The following is a 16,096-nucleotide window of genomic DNA, read 5'->3' as shown; positions in this document are numbered from 1 at the left end:
TTCTTCCACTTATCCCAAAGAAAGGCCTCATCGCATTGTTTTAGGGATGGTACCTTAATTCAGTCAACTCTTGCAACCGAGTCTGCAGTGAGGTTAGTATGTCAGTTAGTTACCTAATAACTGGAGCCCAACCCTCCATTGCAGAGGCTGCTGGCAATTTCCATGCCTGTCCCACCTCTGCAGCATGTGGCATGCTGGGGACAGCAGTGTCATGCTGGAAGTGGGGACCCTTGATTCCCAGCTGCACTGTCAATCTGGGCTCAAGAGCTTGCTGCAGGTTTGGATTGTGGTCATCTGCTCCTTGCGCTGGCTCTCCACCTCTGGGTATTTACTTTATGGCTTATGTCTGAGTCTTTTGTAGGTGTGGCTCAAGCTTCTTAAGCCCCCAAATACATTTGCAAATGTGTTGCAAAGATTTTTCTTAATCTGTACAGGAGCAGTCATGTAGATTTAAAAAGTGATGGACATGCATCTTCATATAAATTAAGCATACTAATACATTTTGGAAGGGAAGAGGAAAATAGATTGTGTTATTCTCATGAAAGTAAAGTTCTACACAGCCAGAACACCAAATCCATCTACTGTAAGATGAAAACCATTGAATGACCGAAATGTTCTCAAGACCTGATGGCCAACATGGCACTCATTCTTGGGAAAGAGCTATCACTGTTCTTGCTGCTTGCAGCTTATAAGCAAAATGTAGACTTTGCCTCACACAATAAACTCACACAAATTCAATAGCTCTGGTGCTGGGCACACAGCTCATGAAATCTTACTAAACTGATGTAGTCACACAGCACTTGCCTTTTTCCCTAGGGATGCACCTCCTGTATGAAGATAGGCTGAGGAAGTTGGGGCTGTTCAGCCTGGAGAAGAGAAGGCTGAGTGGGGACCTAATAGCAGCCTTCCAGTACCTGAAGGGGGCCTATCAGGATGCTGGGGAGGGACTCTTCGTCAGGGACTGTAGTGACAGGACAAGCGGTAATGGGTTAAAACTTAAACAGGGGAAGCTTAGATTGGATATAAGGAGGAAATTCTTTCCTGTTAGGGTGGTGAGGCACTGGAATGGGTTGCCCAGGGGGGTTGTGTATGCTCCATCCCTGGCGGTGTTCAAGGCCAGGTTGGATGAAGCCTTGTGTGGGATGGTTTAGTGTGAGGTGTCCCTGCCCATGGCAGGGGGGTTGGAACTAGATGATCTTGAGGTCCTTTCCAACCCTAACTATTCTATGGTTCTATGACTCTATGCGGTGGTGGGGCAGCTTCAAGGAGCTGCACTAGTGCCCGCCGCGAGGCCGGGGCTGCCAGCTGAAGGCGTGCAGGGCGGCAGAAAGACGAGACACGAGGAACAGAGCGATCCCGACTGATCCCTGCAGCGGGTTTTCCCCGCGTGTGCTCCCAGAGCCGCGGGCACCCAGAAACCCCGGGACGAGCCAACAGGCGCACGGGAGCAGATGCCGCCACCAATGTCCCCCCGCGCGGGGGCGCTGCTCACCGCCGCCGCCGCCGCTCCCTCCTCACCTCTCCATGGTGCCCCACAGCCTCCCACCCTCCCCGCGCGTTTCCGGAGTTGCTCTTGTCGGCCAACTTCCGTTTCCGGCTTTCTAGTTCCGGGTTCTACGGTAGAGGCGGCGATGGCGACGGCCTCGTCCTCCTCGGCGGCGGCCCCGGGCTGCCGGGAGGGCCCGGCGGTAGCGGCAGGGCCTGGTTGGAGCGACTCCCAGTTCCGTCGTTACTCCTTCGAGACGCGGCCCATCCCGCGGCTCAGCCACAGCGATCCCCGCGCCGAGGAGCTCATCGAGAACGAGGTGCGGTGAGCAGCTGTGCCTGGCTCGGCTTTGGGCCGGCGGCTTGTGCTTGGTGGCGTGGGGGCTGCTAGCCATGCCCGTCAGGCCTCCTGGCTCCGGATGCCGTCCCGGAGGTACTCGCCTCCCTGGCCCTGTCCTGTCGTTCTGGGTTGCCGCACTCTGTCGCGGCTTGGTTGTTGCCGCTGGCACGTTCCTCTTAGTGAACGTTTGTTCGTGGTGCTGCAGAGTTGAGTTCTGAAATTTACAGAAAACGTTTGCTTTAAATGCTTAGTTGTCGGGATGGAAACTGTGGAAATGTTGTGTGTGGGCACGTTTGTTATGTTGTAAACGAGAGTGGCCACAGGTGTGAGGGTTGCCTTGCAATAGCAGGTCTTGCACTGGTTCTGGATAAGCTCAGTCTCATTCTGGTAACGTTGGTGTATGATTTTGTTTTTTAAAGAAAGCCTGCAAGAAAGCAAGCTGTGCATGCACACCTTGGAAACACAACAGCTGTCCTTCTGCATTAGGTTGTTAACTGCATATAGGTGAGGAGATAGGTGGTGTTCTTTCTTTTGTAGTGTTGTAGGGTTTGGTTTGTTTCTGGTTTTGTTTTTATTTTTTTTTTGGTGTAGAAGAGATGGGGTAATGTCAGGGTTTTGGTGGCTAAAGGTTGTGATCTGCTGAGAAAAAAGAAATTTGTGCTGGTTTTGGATTCAGAGATACCTTTCTGTCAGTATTTACCCCTTCATAGCTGAGGCTGGAAACAAACAGAATATATTGCGTCTCCTTGCTACGTGGCAGGAGCAGAAACTGTTCCCAGCTAGTGTTTGTCTAACCTCATGTGTTAGAGATTAACTAAGTGGGTAGTGGAATCTGTCCCATTGCTACCAGGAGTTTTTTGTGGGAGCAGGCTACCACTTTCTTAAAGCTTCCAGTCATGTTTTGCTTGATTTTACTCCCCAGACCAAGGTATCCAATTACTCTAAGCACCTTTTCCAATTCCTTATTTTCAAAGAGCATTTGTGTGGTTGCAGTAATGAATGTGATCATTCTGAAGTTCAAGAGGTACTTGAATCAATAGACTTCCTGTTTCTCTCCAGGAGCCGGTGGTGCTGACAGATACGAATCTGGTTTATCCTGCTCTGAAATGGGACCTGGACTATCTCCAGGAAAACATTGGCAATGGGGACTTCTCAGTGTATAGTGCCAGCACACACAAGTTCTTGTACTATGATGAGAAGAAGATGGCCAATTTTAAGAACTTCAAGCCCAAATCAAGCAGGGAAGAGATGAAGTTTGCTGAGTTTGTGGATAGACTCAAGGAAATTCAACAGAAAGGGAGTGCTGAGAGGTAAGTGATGTGTGGAGGTTTCTTTGTTTCTGCAGGCCTGAGTAGGGGTTAAGTTTCTCTTTAGTGAGAGTTGATCCTGCAGGGCTGCTAGTTGACAGCAGCCTTGTTACCTGATTAAAAAAGTCATCCCACTAATTAATGAAACTCTTAACATTACCTGCAGAGATTTTTATTTTTATTTTTTTTCCTTCTCTTTCCTTTTTGTCCAAGGCAGGGTTTGCTTAGAGAAAACCTTGAGCTTCTCTTGCTTTTGGCAGAATATGGTATCTGATAAAAGATACAGGCTGTGGCACTCAGCCTGTTTTACCAAGGCAGCTGGTGCCAACCCTCTTTCAGAAACACAAGAAAGGTTGCATGTGCTTTGTGTTTGGTGGCGGTGATGGCCTGCGATACTAATAGAGCTGTAAGATAATGAGAGGAGCTTCACATTTACATAGAATATAACTACTGACAACTGTACTTAAACCCTCAGTTAACTTTATCAGCCCTTTAAAGGGACTTAGTGATACTTAATAGGAAGCAACTCAGTGCCTGTGTCCACTTGTCATCTGTGCCTTTCTCTTCTTTCTCAGCTTTGGGTGTGCTTTTTCTAAGAGAAAAGGCAGTCCTTGAGCTTAAAAAGGCATTTCTCTTCCAGCATTGCAGATAGTCTGTAATACTGCAATTGCTAATAAAGATGTTTGATTCAGCTGATTCTCTATGTCTAAACGTAAACATGGTTTTAAAGTAACTCACTATTGAAATGTGCTGAGTTTCCTGAGCCATTTTTTGCTCTCACACACTCCTAGCAGAAGAGGTAACTGTTATCACTGGTGAGTTAAAGTGGTAGCATTTATCTGGGGGTTATTCATGATTGTGTTTGATATTTGAGATTGGCCAGTCTGTTTACAGTTTCCTGCTCTTGCACTGCAAAAGAGTTGCTCTTGCTCTAAAATTACCTTCTCCCCTTGTGATTGTTCAAGCAGAACTGAGTTCTGTTCACTTCTATACCAAAAAGTCTTTCAGCAAAGTTTGCAGACTTTTTGAAACTCTTTCCTTCCACAGGTGTTTACAGTATGTGGTGATAGAATAGAATCTTGAGAATTATGTCCCTTTGCTTTGAAATTCTGTCTAAAGAGAGGCAGAGATAGGTCTTTATGTTCATTACAAAGCTTAATACTTGATTTGTGCTTATCTGGGAAAATACAGGCTATATCTGCAGCAAACCCTCAATGACACAGTTGGAAGGAAGATTGTGGTGGATTTCCTTGGTTTCAACTGGAATTGGATTAACAAGCAGCAAGGGAAACGTGGTTGGGGTCAACTGACTTCTAATTTGCTTCTTATTGGCATGGAAGGTAAGCATTTTCCTCTGCGCTGAGGAGAAGGGGAGAAGTTTTGGTAAGCAGTTCTATATTTCAGTTCCAGAAGGTCTTTCAGATGGAATTTCCATTGGTTTATAAGTGTTCCTTCAGAGCAGACGGTTTAAAGCTTTGGGCTGTCACAACTTAACTTAGATTACAGAGTGGAGATAACCAAAGAAATAGCCTGTGTTTCCCTAGGGATGTACTGTGAATGCATGGATTCAGTCTGCTTATGGAACAGTTCTGTGTGATGCTGGTAAAGCTGTGGTTTTGGTAATTTATTCTGGGCTTCTTCTTAGCATGTTGAATGTCTACCCAGGAGGAAGTGTTGATTATTCTGTGAAGCATTTCTTCTTGTTTGAGCTGGTACACTGTGGGAAATAATTCTTTCAGTTAAGAGCTGAGTTTCTTCTAAGAAGGTTAGAGGGTACTGGGGAGCTTGAAGATGGATAAATCTTAAAAATGGTTGGATAGTGTGGAGTTCTAAATCCATGTGAAGACTAACTCATAGGCATGTTAGAATTCAGAGGTACCACTACACTGCTGACAAGGAGAGCATTCCAGTAGAAAGTAATTGCAGTACCTGGGTAAGGAGCGTACATAGTTTTGTGAAGTGGGATGGCCTGTAATCACATGGCCGTCACATCCAGTTACAGTTGTCCAGTTGTAATTACTTAGCCATTCTTGACTGTTCAGTTCTCACAGCAGGTGTTTTTTTGCAACAAGTCATCTTCAACTTACGGTAGTTTCTTTGCCACTTCTTTTACTAGCTGAGAGGAGTTAACATAGCAGCTTTCCAGTATCTGAAGGGGTCTTATAAGGATGCTGGGGAGGGACCCTTCATTAGGGACTGTAGTGATAGGACTAGGGGTAATCGGTTAAAACTTAAGCAGGGGAAGTTTAGATTGGATATAAGGAAGAAGTTCTTTACTGTGAGGCACTGGAATGTGCTGCCCAGGGAAGCTGTGAATGCTCCATCCCTGGTGGTGTTCAAGGCTGGGTTGGATGGAGCCTTGGGTGACATGGTTTAACGTGAGGTATCTCTGCCCATTGCAGGGGGTTGGAACTAGATGATCTTAAGGTCCTTTCCAACCCTAACTATTCTATAATTCTATAAAAGTGCTGCACTAGCACTTCCTTAAAGGTTATAACATGATCACTAAAGTCCTGTTATCAACAGCTTATGTACAAGAACAAAGGAATCTTGAACCAGTGTGTGCTAGAAAATGGGGTGTCTTTACATGAGCATGCAATTGTGTGATCTCTTTAGGGAAGTTATGGGGTTAAATGTTATCTTAATTCTCTTTAGTGAAAGCACATATGAAGAGCAAGCTCAAAGAATAATATCTGAATTGGCAGACATCCTGAAAAATGTAGTTGTGATGGGGACAAAATGCACCACTGTATTTAAAGGTTTGATTAAATTCAAGATCTAGTAGTGACAGCCAAGCTTCAGAACTGTTAATTATATTGAGGAGGTGCTGCTATTGGGAGCTCAGTGACAAAGAAATTTGTTTACTTGTTTTCTTGCTGTCGTGGTTTAAACAAAGTCAGCCATAAACCACACAGCTCGTCCACTCACTCCCCCCTCTTCTTGCTCTCCCCCTACACCCAGAGGGACAGAGAGGAGAATTGAAAAGAATGCAACTCCCATGGGTTGAGATAAGAACAGTTTAGTAACTAAGGTATAACACAAACCACTACTGCTACCACCAATAATAATAATGATAAAGGAAATAACAAGAGGAAAGAATACAACACCTCAACACCAGCCGACCAATAACTCCTCCACCCCACCCTGACCGAGCACTGACCGATACCTCCTCCAACCCTGCAGTCCCCTAGCCCTTCTGGGTAACTCTCAGTTACATCCTGGGCATGATGTGCTGTGGTATGGAATACCTCTTTGGCTAGTCTGGGTCAGGTGTCCTGTCTCTGCTTCTTCCCGGCTTCCCTCCTCCCTGGCAGAGCATGAGGCTTGGAAAGTCCTTGGCCAGACCAAACATTTGAGCAGCAACTGAAAACATCAGCGTTATCAGCATTGTTCCCAGGCCAAAAAATCAAAAACACAGCATTGCACCAGCTACTAAGAAGGAGAAAAACAGCTGCTACTGCTGAACCCAAGACACTTGCAAAACTACTGTGACTTTTTCTAAAATCAGGCTGTTGGACTCCTTTTCTCTAAGCTAATAATTTTTGAAATTCTGTTCCACAACTTGTCATCTAAACAGAGTTTTATGAAAAAGTTTCCAGTCAATGTTCAGCATCTGCTGTTCATGGCAACAAGCTGGAAATCCTAATATGGTAGAGCATAAGTTGCTGAATATGGATTTAGAATGGAAATTAAGTGGAGTAGCAACTGCTCAATAAAGGCTGACTGGTACAGTAATCAGTTATGTTCCTGTGGTCATTTTCCTTGTTTAGTTTTCAGAATATGTGGACGTGTATTTGCTGTCTTTAGCATGGAATATAACTTGCTTCTGTCTTTCATTACCTGTACATTGAGTGTCTTGTTTATCATCTTTTCTCTATAGGGAATGTGACACCAGCTCACTATGATGAGCAGCAGAACTTCTTTGCTCAGATTAAGGGTTATAAGAGGTGTATCCTGTTCCCTCCTGATCAGTTTGAATGCCTCTACCCTTATCCTGTGCACCATCCCTGCGACAGACAAAGCCAGGTGAGAGTAGCAGATCTGTTCTCTATGCCAAAAAAGGGCATTTGTGAAGATGCTGGATGGGAGGAAACCACACTGAAATTAAAGCCACACAGCACTGGCTGAGCTTTTGCAAAACCTATGTTCAGATCTGTTAACTGGTGAATACACTGAGGATAGCTGGAAGAACTAGTGATGTTTTGGTATATGTCTGGTCCTGACTTGCGGGTGCCAGGGATGTAAACATCTCCTTACTGATAGTCCAACTGGACTGCAGTTACAACTTTCTGCTGTTTCACCAATCACTTGGTCAAACACAGATTTGCTCAAATTGCAGGACCCCTGTCTAAGTTGGTGGTACTTTGAGGAGTGGAGTTCAGACATGAATGGGAACGTAAAAGCTATATAGGGAAGATCAGGATGGTTTGATGCTGAGAGCCAATAATGAGGACTGTCGCTGCAGGAAGTTCTTCTGAGTTTCTTAATGTTTTCTTCTATTAGGTGGACTTTGACAATCCTGACTATGAGAAGTTCCCAAACTTCCGGAGCGTGGTTGGCTATGAGACGGTGGTGGGTCCAGGGGATGTGCTATACATACCTATGTACTGGTAAGAAGGCTGGTGGGATGCGGTGACCAGCAAACAGAGGTTTAAAATGCCTTCTGCTTAAAGTGTTGGGTTGACTCTTAGACAATTTTGGTTTGACTTCTTCAGTAAGTATGATATTTTCTGTGATATCTTGGGCCAATCTGTTTCTGCTTCCTATCTGTCAGATGGGAGTGGTAATTCTTCCTGACACCACGTTATTGTGCAAATACTCCAAAAACATGTACAAGAAAAGGATCTGTACTTGCATAAAGAGAACTTTCCAGAAGTTCCAAGGTCTTGATAGGGCAAGGCTTGTCTAGTGCTGTCTGAACTCATCCATCCGAGGTATTTCACTATAAGTTACAGCAATAGTTTCTTTTCCTTTCTGTGTGGTTTCCATGCAGGTGGCACCACATTGAGTCTCTCCTGAATGGGGGGATTACCATCACTGTGAACTTCTGGTACAAGGTGAGTACAAGCACCTTCCTGTGCAGCCTGGATAGCTCTGTCCCAGGGGATTTTTTCAGGTAGAGATGTATTGGCACGTGTTGTCAGTATGAGAACTTAATTGCACCAAATCCTTTGCTTTAAAGCTGAAAGCTACTTTCTCCCTTTTGAGTGTCATGTGAAGAACTATGTGTCTGGGAGAAAGTGGAGTAATCTACCAATTCAGGAAGCTGCAATGAGCTATTTTTGATATTTCAGGGTGCCCCAACCCCAAAGAGAATTGAGTATCCGTTAAAGGCTCATCAGAAAGTGGCGATAATGAGGAACATTGAGAAGATGTTGGGAGAAGCCTTAGGAAATCCACAAGAGGTACAAAAAAAAAAACAACACCAACATGCAGTCACTGCTGTTGAAATCATTATGGCTTATTGCAGAACTCGAGATGCCAACTATTTGGCTCTGCAGGTGTCACAGTGAGGGTAGGAGAAAGCAGGGTTGCTCTGTTGCTGTGAATGGTTCTTCCTGCTGTCTTCAGAAGGTCCTTTGGCTGCAAAAAGGCAAGCTCTTTAAATTATAATTCTGGAGAGGACCTCTACAATGGTGTAATTGTTCTTGTATGTGGGGGAAGGTGTACTTTGGCTTTGGTCCTGCCAGGAAAGTGTTGCTCCCAAATGCCACTTAGCCTTATGTGCGTCAGCAATGCCCAGTGTTTATCAAAACTGTTTTACCTGTTGAATCCAAGTCTCTCTGGCTAAGAGAAATCTCTTCTGTTAAGCCATGTGCTTCAGTCATCTCTGAATTCTTTGCAATTTTAACCAACTGGTATTTCAGAAAAACAGATTGAAGTTATATGAGTATGCTTTTGAAGATGTCCTGCTCATCTGAAAGTGGAAATTCTGGATGTGAATAGAAATGTTTTCACGGTCTGTAACCCTTACCACTGTTCAGGAACTCCTCTTTGGCGCACTCATCGTGCCTCTCCCCTGAGATTATCTTACTGCCATAGCATGCTGAACTTCCCTCAGTGATCAGGCAGTGCTGAGAAATGGGAGTGGTCTTGACTGAAAACAAAACCTTAGCAAAATCGTCATTCCTAGCCTTCCTTCCAACTGACCCCAAGGACCAGAGAGGATTCAGTGAGTAAGAATGTTCCTTCTCTGCCCTGCAAAAAGCAACCCCTGATGACTACTGGCTCCTTTAAATAGCATCTACTGAGAAATTGCAAATCTAGGGTGGGAAGTTAAAAAGTTTCAAATACTGGTGATGCAATATTTTGGTGGAAAAAGGTGGGTGTTGACAGAGAACCCTGCAATTTTGGTAGGGTATTTGTGGATGTGTTCAGGGGTGCCCCAGTGCTTTATGCAGAAGATACTTCAAAATTGATTTGGTGTACCTTAGGTTCAGTTTGTGCATTGATATCCTCTGTCCTGGGCTGCTCAGCTCATAAGGCTGCAGAGGGAGCAGGCTCTGCAGCTGCCATTGCAGTGTATCTGTGCCAGCTAACGACTTGTTTTTGCTTTGAACAGGTGGGTCCTTTGTTGAATATGATGATTAAGGGACGATATGACTAATGCCTGGCTGCCGGGTGACTGAGGTTGGAGCTGCTTTGTTCACAAGCAATGGAAGATACTGAGCGCTAGTATTGCACGCAGCACTTAACAGACTGATGGGTTTCCTGACCTATCCCTGCCCCAGTACAATAAAGGGGGCTACTGGAACTGCAAAACTGTTAGTACCCCATTCATCCTCCGTTCTCATTTAACCGAACCTCCCAAGAAAGCATCTGCACTGGCTGGAAGCTGGATTCATGCTCACTAACTTGTTTTTAATCCCTCTACCCAGTTTGCCACAACAAGGAGCATGATTTCTGGCATTTGGATGTGTTGCTTCAGGATTTTCAGGCATTTGAAGAAGAGCTTGGAGGGGAACCAGGCGTGATCTTGTTTCCTCAGCCTCACGGGGTTTGGACCTCCTGGCTGGGTTTATGGATTGGTGCCTGCAGTGAATGTAAGATGGGAAGTGATAGGTTTAAAAGTCCTCTGTTGTTAGAGGACCTGTCCATGCTCAACTCTTGGCACCTTTTTGTAAAATGGAAACAAACATAGCCTGTGTGTGATGATCAGCTGGACAAATGATTTGATTTCTTCAACTTAGGACATCCATGCTTTGTACTTAGTACAGGGTAGAGATCAGAGTGAATTCATCTAGTGTGTGAGCACCAAATCCAATGCTCTCCAAATAACATCTGTGTTGTAGGAGTCTAGATAAACCTCCTTTCCAACAGCTTTTCCTGGGGAGTGAAGGCTTCTTTCCCACTCTTCTGAAGTTGCAGTGTGGTTGAAGGGGGATATACATTATGAAGAGGGATGCATTAATGCCGGGGCACTCTCCAAGTCTTGAATGGTTAAGCCACATTTTCAGATTAAATTCCCCAGGGGTGCTGAGCTAGACTGTCAAAACGCAGCATCAGATAGGTACAGAGCCTCTCTTCTCTCCTCACCAGGGGTGCTGGCTCCTTGGAGTAACATGGGAAAGTGCCCTTTTTACTGAAACTGCAAGAACTCAAGTGTGTGTGGCTGCGCACGGGTGCGCGTGTTTGTGTGATGATGTGTGGCTCCTGTCCATCAGTTGTTCCCTGCCAGTGTGTGCTTTCCTTCCTTGTACAGTCATGTGAAAGAGGTCAGGGCTTTCTGTTTAAATGTGGTTAAGTTTATCTTGATCCTTTTTGTGTTCTGGGACTTGACATGGCAGGCTGGGAAGTGACAAGAGAACCAGACAAGCCTCTGTTTAAAAATCCTTAGCAATGACCCTCAGAAATGATTTTGCTTTCCTCCTCCTCTTGCAGACAAAAGCCTTAGACTCATATGGAGACTGGCTTTTTATTCCCTGAGGTGTGCTGCACTGCTGTCCCTGATTTAGGGGGTGGTGCAAAGGTCTTGTATGTTTGATGCGGTTGTAATGAGTCCCAAGAACCAGAGGTGAAAGAAGCTGTTTCATAGCCCATATATCTCATCCCAGGGAACAGTGGAGAAGTCATTCTATTGAGACTTCCCAGCATTTTTCCTGTTGTTCTTTGGGGCTTGTTCTGACATTATTCTGATAAAAGCATTGAGAACATGGCGCTCAAGAAGTGTCTTTGGCCTCATGTTCCATCCTTTGGTGGGACAGCTCATGCGCCACTTGCAGTGAGCTTGTCTTGCACAAAGGTGAAAGGCTTCTCAAACAGGAGGTCCCAAGGGCTAGTTTTCTGGCTGCTTTACAGGCCAGAACAGATGAAGTGTAATTGGCATGTGCAGGGTTCTTGTTTAAGAAATGTATCTATGTCACCAAATAGTCTGACTGCCATGTTATTTGTTGCAGACTCTCCAGAGCTGTGGTTAGACCCAGATGAAGGTCACTCAGCTGGATGCTTATCAGTGTTCAGCCTTTGGGCAGGTGAAAAAGAAGGCTAAGCTGCTGACTCTTGCCAAAGCCAGGCCTTCCCAGGAATCCTGGGCACATGCCCTTGGCTGAAAGATGCTCAAATGAAATCTCATCTCTGTGCTGTTAACACACAGTAGTCACCAGTACTACTTGTTAGACACCATCAGCTCTTGAAGCTCAGGGTGGGAGTTCATATCCCGTGTGGAGAGAGAATGGTACTTTAGGATATTTTTTTTTCTTTATTTGCCAAAGGTCTAACTCTTAAAGTGTCTGAGCAGGTTTTGCTGCACTTGACTTCGTGAAAGCTCATTTACAATGCACTGATGGACTGACTCCCTGCCCCTTCCCTTTTCACCTTGTGCTTTCAATGCCCCTTGCCATGGTATTCGGAAGCTGTGTGTTCTCTGCTAGGGGTGTGTGTGTGCAGGGGGTGGGGTGTGACAAACACATGGTACCTTCTGAAGTGTAGTTCTTAAATACAACCAATGTTGAACAACAAACTGTGTGGCTTTTATTTTGTGAGTGGCTCTATATGAGAGCTATATAAGAGATGTGTGTATAAAGCTGCCTTTCAGTAGTTTCTAGCAACTCCACTGATGTTCTTCACTGGTGAAAGCTGCTGTCTCCAGCTATGCCTTCAAAACAGCAATACCAATTGCATTATCATAGGTCTTCACAACTTTCCCCATACTACTTCTTTAAGCCTGAAACGAAAGCTGGGACTAAGATGGTATCCTTGAACCCTGTCACCAACAAGTGTGTGTGAGGAGGGAACACATTGCCCTCCCTGCTGACCTGAATGGAGTCACCGTGCTCTGGTCACTGACAGAATGATGGAGCAAAGTACACAATCCTGTCTAATGTATTCTATCAGTTGTTTATCCTTTGGGTTACCTTGTTCTCTGCGTTGTCCTTTATCCAGTTCAGACATTGGTCAAGGAGATTTTGGGCAGGAGGCTTTGTGTACCTCTGCTGTATGTTAGCAACCTTGGGTGGTGGAGTCCTCTCTACCTAATAAAAACACGTTATCTTACGGTAATATTAACTCTACAGCAATCTTGACATCTCACCATCAGTGAAATGTTGGCTAAATCTGAACAAATTTCTAACATATAGTAAAATGGGGAAGACCTGAATAGAGATTAGGGATGTTGGTGTGGTGTGGGAGAGACAACTGTCTGAACCTGGGCTAGCACAACTGGCATTGTCCCCTCACACTCCTGGGGGACAGGGTGAATGTGGAAGTAGTAGGAAAGGCAGGTGGATAGAGTCTTCTGTAACCATGGGTGTTCACCCTTCCCTGCTGTGCCTGCTGGGATCATTGTCTGAATGCACACTTGCTTCTGTTCCACCGACCTTAGTGGTCTGTTAGTCTGATCCTGTAGTCTTTCTGTTGTGCACATGCCTCTTGGGTAACGTGCATGGCTAGCACCACAAAGCCCAAAAGTGTCTCAGGCTGTGCTGAGAAACAGAAGAAACATGAATGAAAACTGTCATTTGAAAACCAGTTCAGACTCCAAGATCTTTCTCTTTCACTCTTGTTTGGTTTTATTACCTTAGGTCCTAGAATACCTTTCTTCTCTTGTTTCCCCCATTTCTCTATTCTTTGAGAAGTGGGATTTTTTTTTCTAAGCATAAATAATCTTAATCCTTGTAGGTCATGGCTGTTGAAGAGCCATGATCCCTCAGAAAGAGAAGAGCCTCAGTGTTTAGACCGATGTACTATTTTACCCCTTGGTGACCAGGCTCTGTGCAGTGATCACCCCGGAAATTTGGAGTGATAAAACAGATTCAGGGTGAAGCCAGCAGGCCAGGGTTGAGAAGGTATGAGATATAGCTGCACTGCAGAGGCAATCCAACCGGTGCAGGTGAGGGGGGAGACCCTCAGCATCAAAGCAGCTCTGGAGGGATAGAGGGACAGGCCTGGGCCAAGACTGCTGCTTCTTTCTTTGCAGTAGCTGTTATCAATGAATAAGCCAACCCTGAACACAGCCAACTGCTCTTTAAAATCCTAGGATGGGGATGGTGCGCTCGTAGTCATGACAGTCTCTTGGCAGGCCCTTAGGCTGATACATGTGCAACCCATGCTGCCACCCCATCCCTGGGAGCAGAGCAGCAACTGCCGCAGGGGATACTGCCTTTGCGTGTGTGGTTTTTTCAAAGTGCTCTTCCCGAAGCTGCTCCTCTGTGTGTGTGAGGAGCTCCTTGCATTCTGGTTTACGGTCTTCATCTTCTGTTCCTGTTTTGGAGACAGCACCTCTGTCACCATTGTCCTGGAAAGTCCTGAAGTCCCCATCTGAGTGCTTTTCTGCATTGATGCTGCCTAGAAGAGAGGGGGAAAAGATGCTGTTGCTGTGACAAACACACGCAAAGTAAGTTCTAATTACTGCCTCGCAAAGTCAAATATTTGTTGCAAGCAGAGAACTAATTGTGGGGGGAGGGAGCGGAAGTGGAGGCTCTTGGAGTGTAAGTGGAACAGATGCCCGGACGCCTTGGGGAAACGCAGCTTTCCTCTACAAATCAGAGCTTTAAATTACAAGGCTTTTACCAACGAGAACAGTTGTGGGAAGTCGTCTGCTCTCATTTGCGTAATGGCTTCTGTCACTGGTGATTAGACACAGGATGAAGGAAAAGAAATTTGACAATTAGGAATGAGCGATCATTAATCAGAATCTTTGTTAGAAGCAGGGAAGCGGGGGGAGAATATCCCACAAACAATGGAGGCAGCCACTAGAGCCACCGTGAAGTCCATGAGATGCATAATTCTGAGTGCTACTGTTGCTCTACAGAGCCCCCACTGCCTAGGTACAGAGCAGCAGCAAGGGTATTGATTGGGTTGGAAAGCTTGTGGAGGAAGGCAGCTAGGCAAAATCCATCCCATGCTGTTCAGTGATCACATCTATCTGTCCCATCAACACCTTGAGTTTCCTTCTCAGTGTCTGGCCACAAACTGCCAGCAAAAAGCACAGAAACAACTTCTTAAGTTGGTGTGGTCTCCTTTTCTCACACCTTGCATGCAGCCTTGCAGTTTCTGGTGCAGAGGAGGGCAGTTGTGGGCCTTGACTGGCATGCAGAAAGATTAGGATGAGCAATGCGAAAGCAGTTCCAGGCTCTTCCCTGATAATGTAATTCCCAACAAGAGCAAGGAGGCACCTGATGGGCTGCACAACAGGTAAAGAAAAGAAGGCAGTTGTGACTTTTCCGCGTCTGTCATTTGCTCACTTAGCTCCTCATCCAGCCATGTACAATCCAGTATACGCATTTATTTGTTTTTTGTGGGTTTTGATCAAATTATTGGTGCACGTGAAATTTGTTACCTGTTCTTCCTACAGCTGTCATTCAAAGTCTTGACAGATTAAACATTTTGGTATTGCTTACATGAAGAGGCGCTGCCTCTGATTAGTTCAAGAGCTATAGCTTGGGAGGCAGGATGACAGACTATTTGTGGGGCATGCAATGCTGGTTGGTTCATCTCAAGACTTAAGCTTACTGCAGTCATTGATTTCAGTGCCAATTCCTGTCTTTGTAAGGCTGGGTCATTCACTTGAGGCGGAGGTCTCCGTCAGGGTGATTTGATTTCTGTGACTGGAAATCAAAGCGGGTACCTCCAAAGGGGAGAGCTGAAGCCATGTTGTCTTGTTCCCAGATGGCTCTGACCTCAGACAAGCGATAGCAGCTTGGATTTTCAGCCTCTTCCCATGGCTAGTGTTGTTCACCACAGGAACTCATAATGAAAGAGAAAACAGTGGATCTCAGGACGGGATCTAACAGGGCTTTTCATCCAGTGCTCATCATGAGAAGTTAGGAGCATCACTGATCACATTGCTCAGGACGGGGAGAGGTGTCAGGTAGTGACTTTTTTCCCTCTTAGGCATGTGAGGAGAGGGATGCTCTTTTTTCACAGCAACATTTTAAACACATTTACATTTGGAGGAGCGTAGCTCATGCGTTTTGTGAAACTCAACTTGTGGAGCTGCTGTCAGAATTCAGCTCGCAGACTTGCAGGAAACACTGAGAAAGCCCAGACTTGGACACAGCAGGGTGTTGCTGTCGCTGTGGGAAATGTCACTGTGCTGGATGGCAGGAGCCACAGGTGTGACCCCCATCTCAGATTTTCTGTTGTGCTTTTTTTCTTGGATAGTCAGGATTCACCACTGAGCGCCTTGACAGGGAGGACCTTTGGATGTGTCTTGAAACCCCTTGGGAAGCCATGAAGGGGGGAGAGCGTATGTAGGTAATCTGTGTTATGATATCTGCTGCACGCTCTGCGCTCCCTGAGCTGCTTAAGGACTGCTGGCCTCATGCAGTGAGCTGTGTGAGGGCTCTGGCTGAGCTGAAAGCAGCTAAAGGGGTGAGGTCAAACCATTTGCTTCTATAAAAGGACAGTCCCCATGTCCATGAGAGGGAACATTGGGTTATAATAGCAGACAAGGGGGGCACTTTCTGTGGGAGAGCTTAGTACTGCAGGCGATGGACTGATTCTGCTCCAAGTTCCTCTGCCAGGA

General features: G+C 45.7%; 1 protein-coding gene across 6 annotated transcripts; it reads left to right on the top strand.

Moving 5' to 3' along the window:
* Positions 1–1,590: 1,590 nt before the first annotated feature.
* HIF1AN (hypoxia inducible factor 1 subunit alpha inhibitor) lies at positions 1,591–12,091 on the top strand. 6 transcript variants are annotated; one of them, XM_065671788.1, is made up of 8 exons: positions 1,591–1,805; positions 2,885–3,135; positions 4,324–4,472; positions 7,013–7,158; positions 7,636–7,742; positions 8,126–8,189; positions 8,427–8,537; positions 9,695–12,091. In XM_065671788.1, the coding sequence occupies exons 1-8, from the start codon at positions 1,632–1,634 to the stop codon at positions 9,737–9,739; spliced, it is 1,047 nt and encodes a 348-aa protein (XP_065527860.1). In that variant the 5' UTR covers positions 1,591–1,631; the 3' UTR covers positions 9,740–12,091. The 6 variants fall into 6 exon arrangements, 3 of the variants coding, with proteins under 3 accessions (XP_065527860.1, XP_065527859.1, XP_065527857.1); XR_010610904.1 differs by having other exon boundaries at positions 1,593–1,805; positions 8,427–8,725; XR_010610903.1 differs by having other exon boundaries at positions 1,593–1,805; positions 8,427–9,304.
* The last annotated feature ends 4,005 nt before the right edge of the window (positions 12,092–16,096 follow it).

The sequence above is a fragment of the Lathamus discolor genome, chromosome 3 (genome assembly GCF_037157495.1).
Source record: "Lathamus discolor isolate bLatDis1 chromosome 3, bLatDis1.hap1, whole genome shotgun sequence".
NCBI classification, from domain to species: domain Eukaryota; kingdom Metazoa; phylum Chordata; class Aves; order Psittaciformes; family Psittacidae; genus Lathamus; species Lathamus discolor.
This window is presented reverse-complemented; position numbering and strand designations above follow the sequence as displayed.

Bases quoted from the DNA above. Each gene is read 5' to 3' on its own strand.
- HIF1AN (XM_065671785.1), top strand. From the start codon at position 1,632: ATGGCGACGGCCTCGTCCTCCTCGGCGGCGGCCCCGGGCTGCCGGGAG. The intron at 3,136-4,323 runs GTAAGTGATGTG...GGGAAAATACAG, and splicing joins CAGAAAGGGAGTGCTGAGAG to GCTATATCTGCAGCAAACCC. The intron at 8,190-8,426 runs GTGAGTACAAGC...TTGATATTTCAG, and splicing joins CTGTGAACTTCTGGTACAAG to GGTGCCCCAACCCCAAAGAG.